At 47.9% G+C, this 25,187-nt stretch overlaps 9 protein-coding genes across 9 annotated transcripts; 4 read left to right on the plus strand and 5 right to left on the minus strand.

Moving 5' to 3' along the window:
- Window positions 1-2,819: 2,819 nt before the first annotated feature.
- Window positions 2,820-3,340, minus strand: FPOAC1_013097 (uncharacterized protein; the record flags this gene model as incomplete). The annotated part of the gene is made up of 3 exons (XM_044857439.1): window positions 2,820-3,046; window positions 3,125-3,174; window positions 3,237-3,340. The coding sequence occupies 3 exons, from the start codon at window positions 3,338-3,340 to the stop codon at window positions 2,820-2,822; spliced, it is 381 nt and encodes a 126-aa protein (XP_044701622.1).
- A 725-nt stretch (window positions 3,341-4,065) lies between these two features.
- On the plus strand, window positions 4,066-5,921 carry FPOAC1_013098 (uncharacterized protein; the record flags this gene model as incomplete). The annotated part of the gene is made up of 6 exons (XM_044857440.1): window positions 4,066-4,145; window positions 4,171-4,236; window positions 4,299-4,583; window positions 4,638-4,813; window positions 4,882-5,252; window positions 5,319-5,921. 6 exons carry the CDS (start codon window positions 4,066-4,068, stop codon window positions 5,919-5,921), a joined length of 1,581 nt encoding a protein of 526 aa, XP_044701623.1.
- Window positions 5,922-6,458: 537 nt separating this feature from the next.
- On the minus strand, window positions 6,459-8,220 carry FPOAC1_013099 (uncharacterized protein; the record flags this gene model as incomplete). Its single annotated transcript, XM_044857441.1, has 3 exons — window positions 6,459-6,602; window positions 6,727-7,186; window positions 7,283-8,220. The coding sequence occupies 3 exons, from the start codon at window positions 8,218-8,220 to the stop codon at window positions 6,459-6,461; spliced, it is 1,542 nt and encodes a 513-aa protein (XP_044701624.1).
- Window positions 8,221-9,097: 877 nt separating this feature from the next.
- LEU2_2 (3-isopropylmalate dehydrogenase) lies at window positions 9,098-10,313 on the plus strand (the record flags this gene model as incomplete). Its single annotated transcript, XM_044857442.1, has 2 exons — window positions 9,098-9,369; window positions 9,425-10,313. 2 exons carry the CDS (start codon window positions 9,098-9,100, stop codon window positions 10,311-10,313), a joined length of 1,161 nt encoding a protein of 386 aa, XP_044701625.1.
- Window positions 10,314-10,877: 564 nt separating this feature from the next.
- FPOAC1_013101 (uncharacterized protein) lies at window positions 10,878-12,130 on the minus strand (the record flags this gene model as incomplete). The annotated part of the gene is made up of 5 exons (XM_044857443.1): window positions 10,878-11,061; window positions 11,146-11,311; window positions 11,410-11,769; window positions 11,834-11,912; window positions 11,969-12,130. The coding sequence occupies 5 exons, from the start codon at window positions 12,128-12,130 to the stop codon at window positions 10,878-10,880; spliced, it is 951 nt and encodes a 316-aa protein (XP_044701626.1).
- Window positions 12,131-12,646: 516 nt separating this feature from the next.
- Window positions 12,647-12,984, plus strand: FPOAC1_013102 (uncharacterized protein; the record flags this gene model as incomplete). Its single annotated transcript, XM_044857444.1, has 2 exons — window positions 12,647-12,820; window positions 12,883-12,984. The coding sequence occupies 2 exons, from the start codon at window positions 12,647-12,649 to the stop codon at window positions 12,982-12,984; spliced, it is 276 nt and encodes a 91-aa protein (XP_044701627.1).
- A 2,150-nt stretch (window positions 12,985-15,134) lies between these two features.
- Window positions 15,135-16,827, minus strand: FPOAC1_013103 (uncharacterized protein; the record flags this gene model as incomplete). The annotated part of the gene is made up of 5 exons (XM_044857445.1): window positions 15,135-15,162; window positions 15,227-16,317; window positions 16,379-16,450; window positions 16,508-16,611; window positions 16,668-16,827. The coding sequence occupies 5 exons, from the start codon at window positions 16,825-16,827 to the stop codon at window positions 15,135-15,137; spliced, it is 1,455 nt and encodes a 484-aa protein (XP_044701628.1).
- A 674-nt stretch (window positions 16,828-17,501) lies between these two features.
- On the plus strand, window positions 17,502-18,855 carry FPOAC1_013104 (uncharacterized protein; the record flags this gene model as incomplete). The annotated part of the gene is made up of 4 exons (XM_044857446.1): window positions 17,502-17,646; window positions 17,714-17,763; window positions 17,815-18,027; window positions 18,163-18,855. 4 exons carry the CDS (start codon window positions 17,502-17,504, stop codon window positions 18,853-18,855), a joined length of 1,101 nt encoding a protein of 366 aa, XP_044701629.1.
- Window positions 18,856-19,319: 464 nt separating this feature from the next.
- On the minus strand, window positions 19,320-20,729 carry FPOAC1_013105 (uncharacterized protein; the record flags this gene model as incomplete). The annotated part of the gene is made up of 4 exons (XM_044857447.1): window positions 19,320-19,363; window positions 19,429-19,994; window positions 20,055-20,432; window positions 20,716-20,729. The coding sequence occupies 4 exons, from the start codon at window positions 20,727-20,729 to the stop codon at window positions 19,320-19,322; spliced, it is 1,002 nt and encodes a 333-aa protein (XP_044701630.1).
- Between the last annotated feature and the right edge of the window lie 4,458 nt (window positions 20,730-25,187).

The following is a 25,187-nucleotide window of genomic DNA, read 5'->3' on the forward strand; positions in this document are numbered from 1 at the left end:
CCCGTAAGATTGTGCTGGGTGTGCCCGAGGTTTCCGTACGCCACAGTGGATCGAATATTGCAGCTCAAGTCCTTGATATCTTGACAGCCTACCACATTACCGAGAAAATAGGATATTTCACGCTTGACAACGCAGAGAATAATGATACAGCGATGGGGGCCATTGGTCGTGAACTAGGCTTCACTGGTGCGTCTCGCCGAGGCCGCTGTTTCGGTCACACAGTCAACTTGTCAGCAAAGGCGTTGCTCTTTGGCAAGAACGCAAGCGCTTTCGAAGAGCAACTCTCCGGCGCGTCGGCCCTGCCGGAAGCAGACTGGGAATCATGGAGGAGCAAGGGCCCCGTTGGGAAGCTTCATAACCTTGTCTATGACATCTTTCGGTCCAACAGATTGATGTACTTGCTGCGAGATCTTCAATAAGATGCAATCAGCAAAGCCAGTTCGTTAAGGGAACGATCGAGGAAGCCACTTACCGTGGTGCGAGACAATAATACCCGCTGGCTTTCCCAACTGTACATGATCCGTAGGGCACTCAAAATTCGACCATATCTTATCTTACTGGTGGTAAAGTACAAACAGGAGTGGGAAGATGAGAATAGGTCGAAGAGGACGGGTCAGGTCAGGAAGTCCGCAAACAGTGTTGCGAATAATATGGCAATAAAGTAGTATATTGCAATACATGCCATATAATATGCCTTTTCTGGTATTGTGATAATATGATATGAAGTCTACGATATTGTGACAATATAATATGAGGATGTCCATATTGGCAATATAGGTATTATCTATATTGGGCTGTTAATTATTAGCCCCGTGAAAGCTGCAGAACTCGGCCTTACCCTATATAAGAAGCAGGGATAGCTGGCATTTTATTGGCCATCGTTCACTTCCACGCACTTCTTTGTTGACAATTAGACCTAACACGCGATCACGCATGAAAGAAACGCGTGAGGGAGTGCAGACCATGTTGGGTTGGGCCATCTTCGCCTCTGCTCCCCCCATTTCTTTTTTTTTTTGTTTGTTTTTTTGTTTTTTGAAAATCACTCGTCGAACTCAACTTTACAAATCTAACTGCCATGCCTCAAGTGGAGGAGGCGAGGCTCTGTTGGAAAATGGCATAACTTTGCTGTTGTAGGTGGCTGAGTCACCTGCTTTATTTGTTATACTCACGAAGACCTAGGAGGTGAGCAGATCGGACACGTGGACCGATATGCTCAAGAAGGTACAAGCTGTCGAGAGCCAACTCTCTGATGACGCTCAGCTCAAGAAACACCGTCCAGTTGGAGTTGTGGTCGACAATGCTACCCGGTGGCTTTCTCAATTCTCGATGATTGAGCGCGCTCTCGCCTTGAGGCCATTTTATAATTCTTTTGTCCAGAGAGCATCAAACGAGTGGGAGAAGGTTAACTTGACGAGAGCTGGCCACATCAAAAAGGGTTCCAATCTGCCCTTCTTCCTGAAGGAATAGAATCGCATGACAGCTGATGATTGGCATGTGCTCGGGACTCTTTACGACATTTTGCTTGACTTCCAGCTGGTTGTGAGAGGCCTTGAGGGTGATGGACAGGGAAAACACCAGAGAAAGGTCGAAGAAAACGAGATCGACCCTCCACTGTCTGGTAAGCCTTAGACTTCTCAAAAGCGGCCCGATTCTTATTTTAACAGCTGACTTGTACAGGAACAAGCTGGGATCTCGTTCACGCGCACGAATTTCTTCTCGAAACCCTCGAATCCGGGAAAAGAGCAGTCGCCAATTTTCCGGACGGCCATCATCTCGCTGTCAACATCAACCTGGGCTGGCTCAAATTGAACGAATACTACGAGCATCTGAACGACAGCCCCCTGATCTATGGCGCCGCAGTTCTTCATCCTGCCTACCGGTGGGCACTGTTTGACGATTTGTGGGGAGACGACGACGAAAGACAGTTGTGGATTACCAAGGCGAAGGAGATGGTCCAGGATCTCTGGGAGAGAGAGTATAGGGACCTGGAGGTTGATGACCCAGAGATTGAGTTGCCTGCCAATAAGCGGCTGAAGACCTCAAGAAACAAGTTCACAGCGTGGCGCACAAAGAAGCGAGGACTGACGGCTGGAGGGATTTCTGTTACCGAGTCGCCAATTCAATCCCCAGCTCAATCCCCTAGGTCCTCGGTTGGCGGTCTGGATCTTGATGAATACGAGCAGTGGCAGCGTGATATCGAGGATGCTGATGCTTCTGTCACAGATCCCTACGAATACTGGCACATAAGGCGGCTCAAATACCCCCGGTTGTCTAGAATGGCCTTGGATCTGCTTACTGTGCCACCAATGCCAGCCGAGTGTGAGAGGCTATTCTCGACCACTGGCCGCATGGTTACCAAGAGCCGCAATAGGCTAGATGCCAGTACAATTGGGCTTTGTCAGACACTACGGAGTTGGTTGCGTGCCGGTTTGATCGGGTCGCTAGATAGGATTCTAATGGACGAGTGACAAAAACGTCGACGACCAAGACCTGGATGCGGCCCACTAATTACCATTGTTGGACAAAGTAGGTTTCATTCCACAAATTCCACAATATGGATTCATTTCCATAATGGATCCATTTCCACCCATTCCACATCGAAGTTATTAGTCAGCATCCATATCCACGCCATATTCACAAATGTGTCGTGGAGTGTCGTGGATTTGAACCCTGATCGTGACATAGAAGTCGCAGTGGTCTCAGATCCGAATCCATATTTCAGAACCTATATGCCTGGAGTTAACAGGAACGGCATCTGCAAAACCGCTAACGGCTGAGAGGATTGTAGAAGGAGACCACCAGCACCGGTATCCCGGGTTTCATTTGGCGGGCAAGTTGCCATCCACTACTGGAGGATCTATCCCTTTCCTGATCACACTGATAAAAGGCTCAATTTCTGCATTGTCCACATCCCAATGTGCAGGGTAGAGACAATCATCGCGAAGACGAGCGAGAACATCCTCCTTTGAGGGTGCGCTCACAATCATAGTGCTATATTTAAAGCGTGCTTCATGCAGGTCAGCTGCAGGATTCTCCACAACAACCCCTGATTTAGCAGCAAGTTGAATTAGTCTTTGTTCTCAATTGTAACTATTCAGGAGCAGCAGTCAATAGCCCGACTCACCTGCACAGAGCCAATAGTCGGGTTCCCGATTAGTGCGCTCCCTGTGCTCTCTGAATATCAAGTAAGCCATGCTGTTATAGTAATTGTTATCTTTGAATATTTGGGATCTTACATTATTTGTTCCCGAGATACTGGAATTCCACTTTCGCCCCCTACATGAAGGGGCAGACGAATAATCCATTCATAATTCTGAGTCGCAGTATTTCCAGAAGCCATTTTTCGCAAAGGGTAGCTGAGGCGCTGGCAGATGTGAAGATGGAATCTGATTAAAATATCGAATAGTGACGCGCATTAGTGTCGACCCTTATAATACTTATCATCCTGCCGGTTGGCTTGCTCTTAAACCTCGGAGGCTCGGGTTCGGAATCGGAGCACTACATCCATCGACTCGGCTCCCCGGCTACCCACAAACCAGGACACCGCCACCCCGGGCTTTATATGCTAATAGTACCTGTAGGTTAACTGGATCACCTAGCGGATTGATATAAGACAGTTGCAAGAGGGGTCCGACACACCCGTTAGGTCTGTTAAAGCTAGCCTCATGTATAAACAGACTTTCGGTGTTTGTTATATTTCCGGCTTCCGGGAAATGGGGCTTAGTTGCTAGGATTCCAGTAATATTAGACTGACTGACAGGTCGGCTTTGTGGTGCGGTTGCGGAGATAACCATGAGAAAGAGGGGTTCCGGTTCAGAAAATGGGGCGGAATCGATCTCCGGAAGCTGGGTCCTCGACTTTCCGAGTGGCTCCCTGACACATGTAACTAGTTTTAAAAGCCGACTATGCTAGTAACGCGAAATAACTTATAAAGGAAAAAACAATTAGTTTATTACCAGGCAGTTCGTTTGAATAAGTAATATCTTGGACTATTTTTAGAAGTAATAAATCCAAGCTCCTTACCTTATTGCCCTTGTATTGTACAGATCAACATTGTTATACAAAATGAGCCGGCTTCAACACCCAACATTAGGTACCATCGAAGGCCTAGCCAGTGGAAATGTCACGCAATTCCTTGGTATCAAGTAGGTACGCTTCATTAGATCACAGATTTGGGACACCAAAGCTGTACAATGGCCAGGCATCCTCAGGTCTTGTTAATGCCAAATCAGTGGGGTATGTTCCTTGGCTTGTTTTTCTCTCCGCCGCTCAGCTCTGACATCTAAATACACAAATAGACCCGCTGCCATTGGCATTCCGAATGGCTGTCAACTCGAGCATGGCCTGATCCAGCATAGCCTACCAATCCCCGACTTCCCACCAGAGTCAGATATTGAGTGTCTCAACCTCTCAGTCACCGTTCCATGTGATAGAGTAAGATCAGGAAAGAAACTGCCCGTCTTTGTTTTCATTCATGGCGGTGGCTTGGCCTTTGGTTCTGGGACATGGCCGCAATATGACCAAGCCAAGATCGTTCGTCGGTCAGTCGAGTTGCAACTCCCCATAATTGGGGTGGTGATCAAGTATGCTTCCTCTAGGATACTGTTATTGGTAATCCATGGTCTGACTGTTTGCAGTTACCGTACAAATATATTTGGTTTTCTGACTTCAGAGGAGTTACGCAAAGCAGGCTTCAAGGCCAACAACGGTCTTCGGGACCAGAAGGTCGCATTCGAGTGGGTTAGAGCGCACATTGAAGGATTTGGAGGTGATCCCGATCAAGTCACTGCTATCGGGCAGAGCGCCGGAGGAGGTAAGTTGCACACGCCTAATGAATGGCTAGCCTGATCAAAGACGATGCGCTGATGCCGATGATCAAAGTTTCTGTCACTAGTCTCCTTCAATGCTCAGAAAAGCTCTTCCAGCGGATGGTCGTTCTATCCGGATCCTGTCTTCTTCGTAGACCAGTATCATTGGACGCTTATGAACAGTTTTATCAGGAGTTCTGCAAAGCACAAGGCTTTGGAGACATCTCTGGAGAAGAGAGACTACGAGCCATCGAGGACCGAGACAGCCTCGAACTGCTTCTCAAAACGCCCCCTTCCGTACCTTCGCTCCCAGCATTGGACCATGACCTATTGAAAGAGCAGATCAGTTTCGAGAAAGCCAAGGACTGGTCAAATGCACAACAACCCCGACTGCCTGGACTAGAATGGTGCAAAGAAATCGTGTTTGGCGATTGTGAATATGATGTGAGATATGATTTTTGTCCCTGGCTTTCAATTGTTCGCTGACTGATACGATCTATGAATAACTAGGCTAGTGTGTTCTTGCGTTCCCTGACTGCACGGGGTTCGAAGATCGCGCAACAGCTCTCGAACTCACTCAATCGTGCCATTCCGGGCAAGCAGCTAGCCATCGCCGCCTTGCTTGACGATTACGGTATATCCAATGCTGTGGATGACGGCTCAGCGTGCCTTGCAATTTCACACCTCGCCAACGACCTCTCATTCTATCTTCCCTGCGATGTATTCGCACAATTCTTCCCGGGAACAAAATACATTTATCATCTGAACGAACCCAATCCATGGGACGGCCCATTCAGAGGAAAGGCTGCGCACGCTGTGGATGTCACGTTTCTCTTCAAGAACTTTGACCAATTCCTTCCCCCATGGACAAAGGCAGTGGCACAGGGGTTCGGTGACAATATTATCAAATTTGTCGCCGGCCAAGTGCCATGGCAGGCGAGCTCAGGCGACAATCGTGTGGCATTAGTTTATGGAAATGACGCTAGAGGCGGGGAATTACGCAAGGACGAGCCGCAAGGTGTCGGTAGGCGGGCAGCCTTGTTTCGGTATGAAGAGTCCATCGGCTTTGACGCGCTTCTGGAGGCTGTCAGCGAGTTCGTCGCTGGGAAGTAGGATATATTATGTTGAACACAATATAAATATTACATCTACTTGAGTTTACGATTGCATTTGTACGAACTTTGCCAATATCAAAGGTTATGCAAATGGTGCCAGTCCCCTAACAGATAGATACAGCTAAACTGAACAACGGCCGCTAGGTGGAAAAAATTAAGGGTAACTATGCCCCAGTCTAACGTCCAGGTGAACCGCATACAACAGCCTGCAGCAGATGTTGATAGCTATATTTTCACAGGGTCAACTACAGACCTTCTAATCAAGACGAGATATCAAGCTCCTCTTTTTTACACTAAAGTACAGACAAGGCACTCATAAACTACCAGGCTATATGCAAAGCGAGATTCTCGATACTTCTATCGCTCATTATTCCTAAAAACTACACATTGGGATTTCTCAGTCCTGCCATCCCGACTGTTATTTACAGGACCATATCGAATGCAGCTATCTTCCAGGCCATTATCGCCATTCTTTGCCATAGACTCATACTCTGCCGACGATAATATATCCTGCCCATACCACGCGAGCGCTTTATTATTTAAACCGTTCCTTCAGTCTCACACGAACATCTAGGGGATCTACAATCATAAAAAATTCATTTTTCCAAGGTGTTTCTTTATCCACAAGATCAACATCAAAAAATCGGTAAAACTGAGCCGTGAATTTGTGAAGCTCAACCTAGTGGAACAAATCGTTAGCACCTCATCTCAGCAACGCATCTGGGGACTTATGTTACTGGTGGAGATAGAATATGACTTGACGGGAATATAGACAGGAGCGTAAAAGGTAGGACAACACATACAAGAGCAATGTTCTTGCCTAAGCAACCTCTTGCGCCTCTCCCAAACGTCATGCTAGCATTATCAAGGCGAGTATATGCATCACTGCCTTCCAGCCAGCGATCCGGTCGAAACTTATCGGCGTCATCACCGAAGATGGATGGTTCTTTGTTCACTGCCATGGCACTAATACCAATGGTATACCCACGCGGAATCCAATACTTGTCCACTGTGATGCCGGGAGACACACGCAGCAATTGCCCGCAGATAGCAGGGACAAGCCTTACTGCCTCAGCAACGACTGCTCGGATCAGAGGGATCTTCTTAGTTTGGTTGAAGGTGAGCGGCTCGAGGGCTCCGAGTTCATTAGCAGTGTAGAAGCCGTCTATGTCCTTCTGTAGCCGTTTGTATATATCGATATGCAAACCCAGATACACTATGATAGCTCTCATGGAAATTGATGTCGTGTCTGAGCCGGCTCCACTAGAAGAGATAGAGACATTAGATACAATGCACCAACACCAAATGCGGTAACTGAGGCCATTTGGGTATGACAGGAGGAGCCGTGTTTGCACTTACAATGCAGTTTGTACGTCACGCAGGATTTCCCTCTCAATATTTTCTGCGGTAGGTTCCATGGTTGGCTTGGCGTAGGTGAAATGTGACAGCATGTCTTTTCGATCCACGCCACTTCTGCCAGTGACGCGATCGCGAACCCGGTCAGCCGAAAACTGGAAGAAACCCTCCATTGGGTTCTTGATCCTGAGGATACGACTTTGGATAAAGGTGATGACCGGGTTTCTGAGGAAAGCAGTTTGTGTGGGAATGTCCCCGAGAAGGACGACTAGTTTTGTGATACGGTTGATGGTTGCTCTGATGTCACCGACATCCTTTCCTTGGCTCAAGTGACCCATAGGCTGGCCACAAACTAGGTCGGAGATGAAATCGAAGGCAAGGTGGTGAGACCATTTTGACATGTCGATTGGCTGACCGTCGTTCGAAGCTAGGTACTCTCGGATTTTCGACCAACAAAGATCGAGTACGCTTTGCATATAAGGTTCGTAGGCGATGATGGAGGACATTGCGTAGGCGTTTGAGGAACGCTTTCGAATGAGAGCATGGTTCGCTGGGTCAATCTCATTGAAAGCGTCAGGCAAGTCGAGCCGAAATGCATCGTAGAACTGATGCTTCCGAGCATTGTTGTTTCCGAAGCCATATATCTGCTTGAGGGAAACGGCATCGACGGTAGAAACTTCATCGGTATTGATACGGACCACCTTTCCGTATTTCTTGTGAAGGTTTACGATATCTTCATGGAATGTACCTCTCCAATAAAGGTATGTGCGGTAGAGTCCGGTCACCTTTGCTGGCCAAGGTCCCGGAACGGCCGCAAGTGGGTGGAAAAGAATTCGATAGACGACAAGAATAGCTAAAAAGCCAATCCATGCAAGTATGATAACAGTAAAGGGGTGATAATACCAGGCGCTGTCGCCTAAGATCCCAGCGTTGAGAATCATAATTGTAGAAGTATTGATTTGTTTATGCAGCAAGCACCAGATATGAGATTTATTGGGGGAAAACTTCTCAATCGTGAGGCAAGTTCATATTTAAGGCAAACTTTGCTAAAGTTAGTCTCCTCTAGGTTATTATAGTCCCCCGCCGGGGGCAGTGTTGATATAGGACCGCGGGCCGCCACTGGCTTATTGAGTCTGGGGAAAAGATCTGGGGAAAGGATGCGGGGAAGCGGGGCTAGCAGAACCAGGGAGTAGGTTCTGTATAGTATTAATATTAAGACATTTAACACAAAAGAGATTATAAAAATAAGTTTTATTTAATTATATGTTAGTTATACTTTAACTTTTATATAATATAAGTAATAATAATTCTTTAATATAATAATATCTATTTTGAAGGCCTATCTTTTTAAGTTAATTAGGTTGTTTAGTGTCTTTAGGTAGTTCTAGGTTGGACACCAATAGCCTATTACGAGTGTATGATAGTCTGTTCATGAGCTCCTCCGGTACTGTCGAGATTCCATTATCTCCGCGGCCCGAGACATAGTGGACCCCTGAAGCCCTTGCCTCTAGCCTCTACTCGTCTCGGGGCTTGGTCTAATACTTACCGAGTTTGCAACCAGTGAGAGATCAAGATTACGATCGCACCTGTTATAGACTACTGCCCGCCGTGTCGGTTCCGAGAAGATCCCGACCGCCTTCCAGGCCGATACCGAGAATCCAGTCGGATTCAAGATACTACAGCACTTAATTTTAGGGGGTGACAAAACCAATATCAATGTTGAGTACTAGCATAAAGGGCTTTCACTGAGCCTAAAGTCGCTTTGACCGATTGAACACCAATCAATTCTTTCATCGACGTCTTGGAACACTCTTAGCCATGGCCGCTCCAAGCTCAACCCCTTCACAGGTCTTCCGCATTCTTGTTATTCCCGGAGATCACGTTGGGCCAGAGCTTATGAAGGAGTCCCTTCGTGTGCTGCATACCGTCGAAGCCACATCCAGTGGACGGATGAAGTTCGAGCTAAACCATCAAATTGCCGGAGGGTGCAGCATTGACCAACACGGCACTCCCATCACGGATGAGGTGCTGCGGATTGCAAAGGAAGAAAGCGATGCAGTCTTGTTTGGTAGCGTTGGCGGACCGGAGTGGTGAGTTGAGTTTCTTCCTTTTACCTGGTTTGTATGTATGCTGACAACGAATTAGGGGCACAGCATCTCCAAACCCTGAGTCTGGGCTCCTTCGCCTCCGACAACATCTTGATGCTTTTGCAAACATCCGCCCTTGTGTATTCTACTCACGCAGCCTGATTCCATTGTCACCACTCAAGTCATCGGTTGTTGAGGGCATTAAATTCATTATTGTTCGCGAGAATACCGGCGGAGCTTACTTTGGCACAAAAGTCGAGGTACCGGACTTCGCAAGCGACTCATGGGCATACAGTCAGCCAGAGATTGAGCGCTGCGCTCGTGTCTCTGCTGCGTTGGCAATCAGTCTGGGCAAAGACGGTAAGGGAAATGGAGGCCCAGCCACGGTGTGGTCCAGCGACAAAGCAAATGTCCTCGCATCAGGTCGACTCTGGAGGAAGGTGACGAGTGAAGTATTCGAGAAGGAGTTCCCCAAGATTGAGCTGAAGCATCAATTGGCCGACAGCCTATCAATGATCATGGTCAAGAACCCCAAGACGTTCAACGGTATAATACACACGGACAACACATTTGGCGATATGCTCTCGGATGAGGCGGGCGGAGTGGTCGGCACATTGGGTCTGCTTCCCAGTGCCAGTCTCTGTGGCATTCCCGACGGCAAGTCGCGCTGCAATGGCATCTACGAACCCGTTCACGGCTCAGCTCCGGATATTTCAGGCAAGGGTATCGTCAACCCAGTGGCTGGAATCCTCTCTACAGCAATGATGTTACGGTATTCATGCAACCTAGAGGATGAAGCCGCCGCCATCGAGGCCGCTGTAGAGAAGGTCTTGGATGGGAAGGACATTGGCGGTTTGGAAATCCGCAGCCGTGATCTCGGTGGGACAGCTACTACCACAGAGGTTGGCGAGGCTGTTTGCACCGTTCTGGAGCGGCTTCTGAGCTGAGATTTAGGGTTAGAGTAACTTGAGAAAGAATTAGACCCGCCGTTCTGTGTTTTGCCTCCATTCGGCTTTTGCCTGCACCCGAGAGATCCGGCAGGCCAACGTCCACCACGCAGTGCTATCAACTTCTTAGGTCACCTACATACTATACTGCCTGAACCAGGTTTAGTAGAGTGCTATTTTGAGTTGATAGAACTCACAGTTGATGCTTACCTGACGAGTCTTGTATATCTCTCATGCTGCATTCCATGTCTGTGAAAGCATATAGGTGTCACAGGGTCAGTCATCATCTTCGTCTTCACGGCAGACTATCTCTTCTTGGGGGTGGACACTCCGTCCAAGTTGATCCAACGTACATGCCATTTTAACTGCTCTATAGCCTCGACAGAGATCGACTTGGGCATGATAAGCAATGAAACATTTGTGAGAATATACATAATGCATTGTGGACTATATCCTCTATGAAGCGGCTGGGCTACGCTAGTCTGAAGCGAATCAGATTCTTGCAGCGGTGAGTCTCTTGAACCCGTCACCGTGTTGATGCTTCTCCATGCTGGTTTTTTATTCTTAATTTCCCAAGGCCTCAACTAGGGCAGACTTGGAGATTGGGGCTTGCAAGTTTTCGGATCGAGTGAGATCGTGCGTCTTGATAAACTCCTCCAGTGTCTGTGGCTTAATGTTGGGATACCTCGAATTGTCGAGGGGATCTTTCATGAGCATGGTACCGTTTGTCGTGTAATATGTGTAGAACCTGTTAAGTAGAGCATGTCAGATCAATTGGAACCACCGATACTATCCATACTATCCAACCGCCACAAGTGGTAGAGTGACTTACAGAGGTAGATATAGCCAGGGGCTTTGGCCTTGATATTTCTTCTTCTGCTCCTGCATATGTTTGTAGAGATCATCGAGGGTTCCATTACAAATGACCTTGGTCTTTTGCCCAGTGACGCGTTCATACAGCTCTGCCAGATCACGAGGGCTGACCCTATCAGCGGCGACTGTATTCCCGTTAGCCCAGTTCGGGACAAGTCGACCAAAATCTTAGACACCAAAACGGCGGCTGAGGTCCCTGGAAGCTTGTAGTCATAGCACTTACATCTCAAGTACCCGTCAGTACTCTCATCGAGAATCGCTTCAACCGTATACGCAGCTGAGTCATCGTAACTAGTCAAGTCCCAAGTCTCGTCCCCAGTACCCCAGTACGAGACGGTATTGGTGCCGAGGTCGATCACACCAGAATATTCGAGCCACGTTTCAATAAAAGCTCCGCACATCATATGGACGGAACGGAGCTTCTTGCTTTCCAGATACTTGAAGATCTGGAGTGTGATATCCATCCGATCATGTTGACCAACCTTCATGCCGCGAATGTCGCCAACAAAGGCCGAGGAGAAGTACCGGCCTACCTTTTCTTCTTCACAGATGTCAATGAGTAGTTTTTGACCGTCCAGCACAACTGATCAAGTATGTTTGGTAAGTGAGAGTAACTTTAGCTGAGGACACGAGCGGCGGATACGTACCATCATCAAATCCCTGATATTGGCAGAGCACGACATCCGCATCATGAACCGCTCCACGAATCTTCTCTTTATCAGTGACCTATTGAATCGCTGTTAGTTTCATAAAGACTTGAAAGAGCAAATAACAGTACTTACCTCACCCTGGATTGCCTTGTACTGCTGATGGTTGCGGATATCCTCCGGGATTTTGGAAATGTTTCGAGCATACCCTCTCACAGAAACGTTTGGCTTCTGAAGCAGGAGCCGAGTAATTCGGACAGACAGGTTGCCATTGGCTCCAAAGATAGTAACAATCATGTTGATTTTGATTTACGTTTTCTGTTAACAAAGTATGAATACGAGTTGAGGTTCGATGAACTATGTCACTAAGTAGTGTTTAGTGATTGGTCACTTTATACTTTTTTAGGGTTTACAAAGATACTGTAGATGCGGGGGATTGTAGATTGCGGTGTGAAGTTTCTTGATTGGCTGACCCTGTGGTATTGGTTATTCGGAAGATTCGGGGTCGTCACGGGCCGGATCACTCGTCCTTAAGCCAGTAGGAAGAAATGTTCGACTTCCGCTCCACTCTGGTACAAATAATCTGAAGTCCGATCCCGAGCTCCGTTCCGGGGAGTCTGGGCACATTGTTGCGAGCGATGTACTTGCACGGAAGAAGACCTTCTTTACATTACGTATGTAACTGCTGTTTCTACCTGGGCGGCTTTATACTCATTTGCACCAACTCCATATCACTGTCATAGCGTTTTTCCTCAAACTTTACAAAGTCCGTCCGTAACACTTATCAGCTACACGAAACATCTCTAGCCGACCATGAAAGTTGCATTTAAGAGATTACTGCGATTCAAGAGCCCTGATGGGCGTATTCTCTATGGCGAGGCACCAGCTGGAGACATCTATCCCCGGGCCAGTTTGGTGGTACCAGTTTATGAGGGCATCAATCCCTGGGACCTGAAAGTGACGGAAGCAACCGCCGAAGTGGCCGAAGTAAGCAAGATACAACAATAGCCCTCGAGATTCACCCCGAGCTCTAATACTCTTTCTTCTAGGTTCTCTGTCCGCTGGCATACACACCAATCATTTATGGCATCGGGTTGAACTACAAGACCCATATCGCCGAGGCAAAATGGCCAACGCCACCGTGTTTATGAAACCTCCTGGAGCTTTGAACGGGCCACTCTCAGACATCACCGTAGATCCACAATGCCGGCAGATCGACTATGAAGGCGAGTTGGTTGTGATCATTGGGAAAGATTGCAAAAATGCATCAAGCCCCGCGGAAGCACTGGATGCCGTATTGGGATATACAGTAGGCAATGATGTGAGCAGTAGGGACTGGCAAGTACCAGAAGTAAGCGGTAACCAGCACGGCTACGCCAAAAGCTTCGACGGATTTGCACCCATCGGGCCTCTCATTGTTTCTACCGATCTTGTTCCAGATGTCGGGAAGTTAAGGTTACAAACTTTGGTGAATGGGGAAGTGCGACAGTCTGCTCAATTGGATGACCTGCTGTTTGGGGTCGCAGAGATCATTATGCATCTCAGCAGGGCAACAACCTTGAAGGCTGGGACTGCTATTATGACTGGGACTCCCGGAGGCGTTGCTGCCTTTATGAAGCCGCAAGCCTGGCTTAAGAATGGTGATGTTGTTGAGGTTGTGATTACCGAAATCGGAACGATAAGGAATACATTTAGTGTTTAGATTTAATTACGAAGGGACTCATTTTTACTCTGCTTTCTCAAACTGTTAAATTTCTTGTTGTCAAGAACGGCGGTGATCTTACATCTGACTGTATGTATCTCACTGTATAGGATGTTGCGATCTGGGCCTCATTTAATAAGAAGCATTCATTTATACACTGTATAGACACTTCAATACATATTCCAGTATCTATTAAAGCGTTGGTCTACATATACAACTGGTCATAGAAACAAGTTGACGACACTCTGGTTTCCCACCTGAGAAGAGCAGAAAGCTCAAGGGTGTGCTCAACTCAACGTATTTCAATATGTTGAATGGATTGACGATCAACGTCAACTCAACGTCAATCAACATCGAATACGGATTACATAAACATCAATCCATTTTGAGTTATCATTGATTGAATGGATTGAAGGTGGTGGATTTAGGGTAGCTGGTAATAGGACTCGTGATTCCTGAAGAGGGTTTTGGCATCTTGAATAGCTTTAGTCCTTGCGGTCCACCCTTCTCGTCACACTAACCTTAATATGGTTTAGTTCACCACCTTTGGTTTTTTCCCCGATTAGATCAGTGCCGACGCGCTCCATGATCGCGTTCTTCCGCGACCGTGATACAGCTGGACGCTCTAAATCAGAAGGAATGGAGTCTACAGCGCCCTCCACGAACGACGTTGACGTGTTACCTTCCGAAACACTTGCAGTGGCTTCTTTAGCGACGCCAGCTCCCAGCCTGCGAGAGGAAACACCACATGAAGAAGTAGAGCATCAGTACCTCTGGCGTTGTTTCCCGGATTACGTGTGGTCCCAACGCGTCCGAGATACACCATCGTGAAAGAGGAAGCGGCTTTGCCTGACGACATCAATGAAGATATTGACGAGCTCGAATTATGGCAGTCGTCGTGGGAGGATGGAGATAACGATGTTAGAGATGCAATATCATACTGGCATGAGCGCAAACGTCGGTATCCTCGTCTTTCACGAATGGCGCTGGACTTCCTTACGATCCAGCCGATGTCAGCAGAGTGCGAGAGGATGTTTGCAGCGGCAGGGCGGATGGTGACGCCACTACGAAATCGGCTGGACGCGGACATTATAGGAATGTGTCAAGTGCTGCGATCGTGGTTACGGGCTGGGGTGATTGACGACCTGGACGTGTCATTACTTCCTACCGAGAATGGTAGTGGTGATGGGCCGGAAGAAGGATCATGGGTGGAGGTGGGATGTGAAGAAAAGGGGATGGAAGAGTGGGAGTGAAATAGCTCAGCTTGGAGATCAACGACTTCAACCAGTGTCCATTCAACTCAATTTGACGGATAATTGATCAACGCCACTGGAGAGAGTGGTTGACCAGGTCAACTCACCGCCACCGAGCCATTCAGTTGATTGAATTGAGTGGTGCACATCCTTGAGAAAGCTCAGCTCATGTTGATCTACAAGATAATCGCATTCAAGTGACTGGCAGATTTTACTCAAATGGTCTGATTACTACTGACGAACTCGTGACCTATCAATTGTCTCTAGTTAACTGGCTACGGTATGATAGATTAAGCTGGGACATCGGTATCCAATGTTACATACTTGTCTACTTAAATCTAACAAGCTAGATATCATAGTCAATCATGCTTGCGCTATTAGGATGTACTAATGAAACAGTCTACGTTTCTCAGTAGAGAATCAACCATTTGTGCACACCTTGCAACTGTAGCTCCATCTAATGCTCTGTGATCAGCAGCCCAGCTCAGCGTCACTTGTTCTCTCTTGACCACGTTTTCCACACCCTTGGCATCTGTCTCGAAGACTGGAACATGGCCCATCCTTCCAATACCCAAAATCCCGACCATGGGTGGAACAATGATGGGGCTGATGACACCGCCTCCGATGCTACCCATATTGCTAAAGGTATAAGTGGCCCCCGCCAGGTCACCAGGCGATAGTCGATTGTCTCTCGCCAGGCCGCTGAGTCTCTCAATTTGCGTGGCTAAATCAGACACAGACAGCCTTTGTACGTCCCGAATGACCGGCACCACTAGACCTCGAGGCGTGTCAACAGCGATGCCAAAGTTATGCGATGCTTTGATGATGACTTTTGGCTGGCCTGGTTCGCTGGTTGTATCCAGTAAGGAGTTCATGAGTGGGAAATGGAGAAAGGCATGCGAAACAGCCTTCATGATGTACGGTAGCGTCGTGAGGTGAGGCGCAACAGATGATGGGTGTTGTATCGCCGCAGCTAGGCCCGAGTCACCATTGATTCGTTTTCGAAGGGAGTTAACAAGCGTCATGTCCACAGAGTGGCTGTAGAGGAAGTGCGGAATGGTCAATGATCGGGTCATCGACTCAAACATCTTGGCTTGGATGGATTTTAACGGTATGGTTCGATCTTGGGCCACAGAGGTCTCCAAGTCTCTCAGTGGCGGCGTTGGCGTTCGCGTTGGCGACTCGAGCTGAGCAAGGTGCCGCTGCATATCCTCTTTCGTCACACGGCCATCCTTACCCGTGCCCTTGACGTCCTCGATCTTGATGTTATGCTGCTTAAGCATAGCGCGAACAGCAGGAGTCGCAGTGTGGCTGGCGTGGGTGGTTCCACCCAGGCGGCGACTTGATGTCGACGATGAATGACCCTCATCTATCGTCCTGGTCACTGGTGGCCGTTCCGAGTCTGGTGCGGTATCCGAGATGGTCTCTTGCGTGTTGGACGAGTCAATATCTGTGTCCTGTTCAGGCGCTTGTGATGGCTCCACCTGTGGATCAGAATCCCCATTTTCGACGTCGACGTCAATCAGAGGCTATGAAGTGATCAGTCGAGCCCAATCATAGCGAAATAGGTTGTTCGGTGGCAATACATACTGATCCCACAATTGCCATGTCGTCGACATCATAATGAAGCTTGGTTATCCGGCCGTTGAACCTCGATGTTATCTATTTCATAGTCAGTGTCAGAAGTACGATATTGTTGCGCAAAATTGTGCAACTCACCTCGACCGACGCCTTATCTGACTGCACTTCGCAGATTGGGTCAAATTCTTGGACCTCATCTCCGGGTTTTACAAGCCACTTCACGACCTGACACTCGGTAATCCCTGGGATCATTAGCTGAGTTGATACGACTGTACATAAAGGCTATATTAAATATTACCTTCTCCTATGTCTGTGAGTAGAAATGGCTTGACAGCATAATGGGTGCGTGAGAAATGAAATTTCCGTGACACTCTAGAAATTCGGGTACTTGAAGCTGCGGTAGGCAGCGACTTTGTGATTGAGCATCTTGTCAATCGGCGGATGGTAGAAGAGAACATTGCTGATACCAATGCAAGGTTGCATGAAGAAGTTGTGCTGGGATGGGCAGATGTGTTATTTGCCGTTGAAACTTGTGGCTGGTTATATCAGCACATACAACTTAGTTAGCGCTGGCATAGGCCGAGCCGGTGGACTTGGTACCTTGGGAGGGTCTGTGTGCTCCTCCAGATTGCCTAACTAAGTATGCACAAAGGTCACCTTTTCGGAAGGGACATCTACTTTACCTCCGGTCGGCCCGGCATCGAGATTAGGCGCGGCGTTGACATGAGTTGCCTATAACCGTTAACCGTGGTTAAGCAAGCTGAGCCGAAGCAGAATGAAGCGCTCTATTTTAGTTCTCTTAGTAGCCCTTAGCTAGAAATTGACTGGTAGTTGCTCTTTTGCTGGAATTGGTCTCCAACGAACTCGATAATTTGCGTTTCCGCTGTAACAAAGCATGACAATGTCGTTGCAAGCACTTCAAAGTCACCGCCGACTATGGCGGCCAATGGCAACCGCAATGACTGGTCATGCCATGGTCTCGGTCAGAAGCAATGCTATGAAAGGCAGCCGTTTATCTCACATAATGTTCGTCATCCACCATATCTCTACTGCCTCAGCAGTGTGCTGTGTTATACTAATAAAAAGCAGGGCTCGATTCCCTGGTGCTCCCAGTACCCAAATGACTACAAAAATGGAATTCGTCACGCCAACCCAGTTTCCAGTCATTCCGACTTATACCGTCATGAACTCCGAGGGCAACCTCGAGGATCAACAACGACAAAATCCCGAGGTCTCTGAAGAACAAGCTCTCGGGTGGTATAAGAACATGTTAACATGTAAGGTCGCCTAGTACCTTGTCTCTACCGGGGCATTGGCTAAAATTCAGCGAAGTGAACATATTAGACCACATTATGTCAGAGGCCCAACGGCAGGGGCGGTTAAGCTTCTATATGGTATGTAATTACCGTCGAAATATTGCTTTCACAGACTAATTTTCCCTCAAGGCAGCTACTGGTGAAGAAGCTGTCATGATTGGCTCAGCTGCGGCCTTGGAGCCACAGGATGTGATAACATGTCAGTATAGGGAGACTGGCGTTTTCATACAGCGCGGGTTCACTCTAGAAGATCTGATGAACCAATTGACGTCGAACAAGGATGACCCGGGAAAGGGAAGGAATATGCCTGTCCACTATAGCGGGAGAAACAAAGTTGGTGCTGTAAGTTAACCCCTGGCCTCTCCTTGCTCTTCATGGCAGACTTCTGATCCTTTTAATTCAGCACGCTGTTGCGTCGACCCTCGGAACTCAAATTCCTCATGCCGTCGGAGCGGCTTATGCACTGAAGATGCAAAGCATGGAAGACTCTTCAGTCCCCCAGCAGTTGCAGCCGCCTACTTTGGTGACGGTGCAGCAAGCGAAGGTGACTTCCATGGTGCATTGAACATAGCGGCCTTACGGCAATGTCCAGTGATTTTCATCTGTCGCAATAACGGGTACGCAATCTCCACGCCAGCATCAGAGCAGTATCGAGGCGATGGAATTGCCGGTAGAGGAGCAGGGTATGGAATTGATACCTTGAGAGTAGACGGCGCAGATATCTTTGCAGTCTATGAAGCTACGAAAGAAGCCCGCAAACGAGCCTTGGAGAACGGTGGTCAACCGATTCTCTTGGAGCTAATGAGCTACCGCCTCTCACACCATAGCACTAGTGATGATAGTGCAGCCTACCGCTCATCCGACGAGATGGCCAGCTGGAGGACGCAGTATAACCCTATCGACAAACTACGTAACTGGCTTATACGTCGAAAAGTTTGGGATGAAAAGATGGACTTGCTTACACGAAGGGAAACCAGAGACAAGATCATCAAGGCGCTAGGGGAGGCTGAGAAGACGAAGAAGCCTGCACTGAAGGAGATCTTTACCGATGTCTACGCCGAGCTAACGGAGGAACAAGCAGAACAGAGGGATGAACTCAAACGTCTGATCACCAAGTTCCCCGGTGAATACGACATTGGCCTTCATGAGGGGGGGTTAGAGGGGCTCTGACTTGATCGTACCGTGTTTTGGGCTCGAGAGCGTTCTATATTAAGCTCCGATAGGTGTTTGTGATAATGAATAGAAAGTACCATATTCTCCCAGTAACATAGTTATATTTCGCAACACAGAATTATCAGGTTCCGGTAAAAAGAATCCAAAATACTCATCCATTAATTACCTACCTAGCCAGGCCCGGGTACCCAAGACTGTGATTCTTGATTCAACACTGCATACTCCTTTAGAGGTAGACATAACTTTCAACATTAAGCTAAACATACTTTGATGTATTAAATCAGGACTTAGCAAAAGTCTAATATTTACATCTAATCAAAAGCAATGGAATGGAGAATACAAGGTTCTCAAAATAAGAGTATATGCTTATATTATCTTAGCTATAGCTTCTCAATCTTCCAGGATACAGACAGGCTGATTTGGTTCTATCCTAGGACTCCGTTCCCGTACTTTTGTAGGTGCTATGGGAAATCTTCTAATACTTCTTGCATGGTATTGTAAACCCCTGGAGACGTCGATGGTTAGTTTAAAAGCAGCTACATGATGCATGGAGACAACGAAAACACTTACTCGCTGTGTCTGGGAAAATATACTTTTCGTAGGCCAGTCCGGTATGGGTCGTCCAACCACCCAGACGTTTTACAGGTGCCTTCAAGTACGTGAACGCTTGGTCCTGAATAGTTGCCGCAATTTCAGAACCAACTCCAAAGTTCACCATACTCTCATGGACCACAACGGCACGTCCCGTCTTTCTCACACTCTCGAGGATTGTCGGTCGATCCCAGGGGTAGATTGTTCTCAAGTCAATAAGCTCTATGCTCACGCCAGGGTTTTCCTTTTCCAGAGCCTCGATTGCCGCTTCGCAGGTGTAAAGAGGACGCCCGTATGAGATTACCGTTATGTCTGAACCGGGTCTGATTACTTCAGCCTTTCCGATGGGCAAGGTATAGCGCTCCTCTGGCACCTCCTCGACAGCAGCTCGGTATAAGATCTTGGGTTCCATAAAGATCACGGGGTCTTCACTTTCGAGGATGGATGCGAGCAGGAGTCCCTTTGCTTGGGTTGGGGATCGAGGAACGACAATCTTGAAGCCTGGAACGTGACAGAACAAGGCTTCAGGCGATTGCGTGTGGTATCTGTTCCGATCGCTTGTTAGTAACTCGACAGTAAACAAAGAAGAAAGGTATAATTCTTACAAGGCACCATGTCCCACGCCTCCACATGGCATCCGTATAACAAGTCCGCCTAGGTTGGCACCTGTTGTCCCCTCGCGGTATCTGAACTTGGCTGCCTCGTTGACAATCTGGTCAAATGCCGGAAAGACATAGTCAGCAAACTGAATTTCAACAACCGGTTTGAGTCCCTCTGCAGCCATGCCAATCGCCGTCCCGACAATCCCTTGCTCTGTAATCGGAGTATTGAATACTCTATCAGGCCCGAATTGATCTTGCAAACCAACCGTACATCTGAAAACACCGCCGAACGCGACATCTTCGCCGAAGCAGACAACCTTGCGAGAGGCTTCGAGAGCTTGTTGCAAAGCAGAGGTCACGGCTTGGCCAAGGTTCAATCGTCTGGTGTCATTTGGATGTAAAAGCTCCGGTGTTTGAAACGGAGAGCTTCCTTGGTGATGAAGCAATCCTGATTTGCTGAAATCGATCGGGACATTCAAGCGGCGCCCAGTCGACGAGGCCAGAGACGCGAAGGTTCTCGGACGAAGGACGATGGATCTCGAGGACCGAGATAATGGTCTAGAAAGCCACATTATTCTTAGAGAGGATAGCTTGAGCAAATGATCGGATATGGATGGAATTACAAAAATCTGTTATCGTTTGAGTTGAGTGAGGATACCGATACGGAGTATTTGACATGTCGAATATGGTAGGTCTCGTGTGAAGTCAGCCTTCGACCCCCCATGCTACCTGCAAGGTCGGATGAGAGGAGCCTCTTGGTTCCGAGTTCCGGACACACCACTGATGCTTGTGTTGACAAGCCACAGAACAAGAGGCAATGGCTCCTGTATTCTACGGCATTGGGCGGGTAATTACGGATAGTCCTTAATTAGCCGAAGGGGCAGATAAATTTGGTCTGTCACAAAAACACCACGAAGGACTTTCCGATACATTATTAGTAGGGAGAAATACTTCCTCATCATCACATTAGCGGCACTGTGAGTTCTCCCGAAAGCCTTTCACATCTACCAGGCATCCCCAAGTTCTACTTTCTACCAAGACTTTCAAGAGGGCTCTACCGTAGCCAGCAAATATCATCAAGCCAACCGCCCAAGCCACTCACAGTTTGCCGGGATTTGACAAATAGGTGGCATCCACGCACAGGCTCTGTAATTACACATCTGTCTCTTGCGCCTCGCTACTCGGGCTTATGGTCTGAACGCCGAATCCGTTGTGCCGTGGCAGTCGCGGGTTCGGCTATACTGATGCATAATACACTTAATCAAGCGTTATTGCATTGTCGGTTAGCGTACCTGGTGATTTAAACCTTGCCTTGTTTGAAAAGGAGAGGCGAAATAACCGTCCCGGGGCTCGGATGTAAACACAGTTCCGGCCGACATCCAGCATCCGGTAGCGCTCATGTCACGTGCTACACGGCAACAGTCGTGTCTCTCGTGGTGGTTGTTTCTTTCATGCAATAGGGATTATTCAGTTCCTCTCACGCCTCTATGTATGTTATTATCTAGCTACTCACTGTCCCATGCATAGTGGTGGCTTTCCCGGGCTATTTCCTTTACGTTGACTATTTCTCAGTAGCTTAGGTCAGATTTCATAAGCATTGCGACGCTACATAAATATCAACTTTAGGGGGCGTAGATGAGTAATTGACGCTTATGGGTGATTAGTTGGAGATTTTGGTTGTATGGCTGTATCATCTTTATGTAAGACAGGTATAGTAGAATGGCCCAACGCTCCGAAGGTCTGCATTATTCATAATTTCATCATATATCTTAACTATGCAATCAAAAACGAACATCTCAATAGAATGACCTTATGTCCGTTCAACCTCCCAACCCCGCATCTAGCACCTCTTGTAAGCACATCCACCACGTGTTATCAGGAATATTTGTCAAGAAGCTCAGGTCGGGCATATCATCCTCTTCCTGAATGGCGCGTAATTGTTTCGGAAATTCAGCCTCGGAAGGGAATCGCCCACGTGATAAAGAGAAATCCACCGTCATCGAAATCCGAAGAAACACCAGTGGGCTTTTGAGAAACATGTCTGCCAAGTCGCCTCTCGTGAACGATCTCGACGTCGGTGCTGTAATCATTTCCCTTGTGCTTTGGGGAGCAGGACTGATAGAACCTGGTGATAGCCCCTTTAGGGGTTCATCGGTCTGGATATACTGCACAGTCTTCTCAATGTATAGCAGTACTTCGTCGGTAGTCTCACAACGGGATCGGAACCAAGGGTCGGAACCACTACATCCACTCCACTTTGGGGCCAAGTAGAGTGGATGTACGATTTTTAGGCAATTACAAAGTGGATGTAGCACATATTCGACCGGAGTGGAATGGATGTACACACGTGGATTTATAAGTGGATTTATAGTGGATATTCGAGGCTCTTTACAACCTCGTCGGTGCCTATTCAGCCTCACTTTCAGACGTTGACACTAATTCTTCAATCTGTTGCTGCTGTGATGAATCGTTAACCTCGCTGGCGCTGTTCTCACCCTCCAATAGCCATTTTGACTCAGCAAGCGCCAGCTCGTCCTCGCTTAGAGTCACGCAGCCGGCATCCAGCTTGCTTTCAAGGTGTGACTTAAGCAATGGATCCAGGTCCTTGATAAGGCCAGCACGGTACCAAGAGCGTAAAACCTGACAAATGGCGATAATCTCAGCATCCAGGTTCGTACGCAACCCCGAGACCATCTTGCCAGCAGCTGAAAATAACCTCTCACACTCGGCTGACATCGGCTGGATCGTCAGGAAGTCCAATGCCATCCTGGATAACCGAGGATATCTGCCTTGCTTAGTGATCCAGTAACCAATTGGATCACGAACGTTGCCGTCGCTGGCCTCACGATCCGTCTGCCACGCTTGGTACTCGTCACCAACAATAATTGCTGCGTATGCTGGTTTTGAGTTCGGCAGACGACTGTTCTTCTCGAAGGGGTTGAAAAACCGAGGTCTTTTTGCCGGTGGCTCGTCGTCGCCTCTGCTGCTGTTGGTTCTAACCTCGAGATGAGCGTAATCGGACAGCCAGACGTCGGCAACCGTCTCTTTTGCCTTTTCAATCCAACTAGGCTTATGAGCCCACGTTTCATCAAACCAGTCCCAACGATAAGCTGGATGGAGCGCCATAGCCGTATAGTAGATTGGCGTCTCGTCCAACCGCTGATAATATTCATCCAGCTTATCCCAAGCAAGGTTGATTCCGATGCGGAAGTGCTCTGGATCAGGAAAGTCAGCAGCAAGCTGCTTATATTCTTCCAGTGTGTTAAGCAGCAATTCATAGCCAAGCACTACGTCCCAGATATTGCCGTAGGAGCCAGTCCAGCCTTGCTTACGCCTGCGGATGTGTCCATCACCCTCAAGCGTCTTTACCGCGGTCTCAAAAACAGTCAGAATAGCCTCCAAATGGTAAAGAACCTCCCAGTCTTTGTCTGTTAGCTGATTCTCGTCTCGGAGGATGCGTGGTTTTTTCGCCAACTTGGCTTGCGTTACTTGGCCAGTATTTTTAGACCGATTTTCGTCCTCCCATTGCGCCTTATACTTGATCAGTAGGAGTTCGATAGAGGTTTTCAACCGTAGAGCCCTGCGGATCATGTAGAGTTGTGACAGCCAACGCGTGTCGTTATCGATAATTAGCTTGAGTGGTTTCTTCGATCGGAGTTTAAGGGTGGCGGCGCGATTAATTTCGTCCTGTTAGATACACCAAATTAGTATGAGACGAATAGGATTTAGTAAGACCGCTTACCCTCTGGACCTCCTTGAATAAGTAAATTAGCCGATGGCTAATACGCACATCAACTACGATATTGTGTAACTTGCCAACTGGTCCTTTTTTGCGCCATTGAGCGTATTCAGTATCAGACAACGCTTATGCACCTGATAATTGCTGCTCGAACGCGTTAGCGTTTTTGCCAAACAAGAGCGCCTTGGCTGACAAGTTAATTATGTGGCCAATACAGCGTCCTCGGCATAGTCGGCCATCGAACCCAAGTTCAGCACCAATGACCTCCATTGCAGTATCGTTGTTTTCAGCATTGTCGAGCGTGAAATAGCCAATCTTCTCTGGACTCACGCCAAGAGTGTGTAGGATGTCGAGAACCTCCCCACCGATCGTTGAGCCGAAGTGACGATGAGCGTCCGGAACCCTAATCATGATTTTGCATGGCCGATTCTTCTCATCTCTGAAGAAACAAGTAATACCGTACAGGGCAAGCTTATTTCGAGACGTCCAGCCATCAAATGAGATATGAAGCGCTCCAGGGGAGTTCTCAGCACCTCGATAACCGTCTGCTTGTGGCGGTTATACTCTTGAATGATCTTATATCGGACAGCCCTGGCACTCAAGTTGGCGTTTTGGATCGAAACGGAGGGACTCAAATAGTCGAAAATTTCTCGGAGGATGGGGTTCTCGGCGAAGGAAAATGACTTGTTGCTACTGACGATTAACTCGACTAGCATACGCTGAAAGTGTTGCTTATCAAAGCGTGAGATGAAGCTATTCGCGATATTCTGTTCCGTAGGCTTGTTGACGTCCAGTTTCAAAACAGAGGCAATAGTCGGCTGGCTCGATTTCAGTGCGCCTTCGGATTTGAGCTGTGCTGTGCTCTTTTTCTCTCCCTCTGGTGCTGGTGTTTTATGCTCACGCCATAGATGATTTGCCGCGTTCTGGAGACCTGAAGAGGTAAAACTCGCGATAATGGGACGATTTCCGAGGATACAGTCCTTGCAAGCCCATTTGCGTAAGCCATGACGTTGAATATCATAGCCAAAGTCCCACAGCCAAGAGCTAGTATCACGAGCGCGTTCTGACCAATTCCAGCCTCTGAAATGGCGAAAAAGACGGTCCTCGAGCTGCTGCTGTTGGCCTGGTTGGCCTGGTTTGGCTGACATCGTCGAAATTTTTTTTTTGGCAAAAACAAAGCAGGAAACCTGTAGAAAACGTGCTCAATAGGGGTAGTTTCTCGTATAATGGAGATTAGCTGTAGGGGTGATTGACCTCGGCTAACTTGGGTCCAGGTACCTCGATTTAATAGGCAATTATATACAAAAATAAGTACTATGAACCGTACAGGGCCAGGGAATATCCCACTGTACCCAAATCCACCTAAATCCACTCCATTACATCCACTTTCAGGTCCA

This window comes from Fusarium poae, assembly GCF_019609905.1.
Source record: "Fusarium poae strain DAOMC 252244 chromosome Unknown contig_1, whole genome shotgun sequence".
NCBI classification, from domain to species: Eukaryota; Fungi; Ascomycota; class Sordariomycetes; order Hypocreales; family Nectriaceae; genus Fusarium; species Fusarium poae.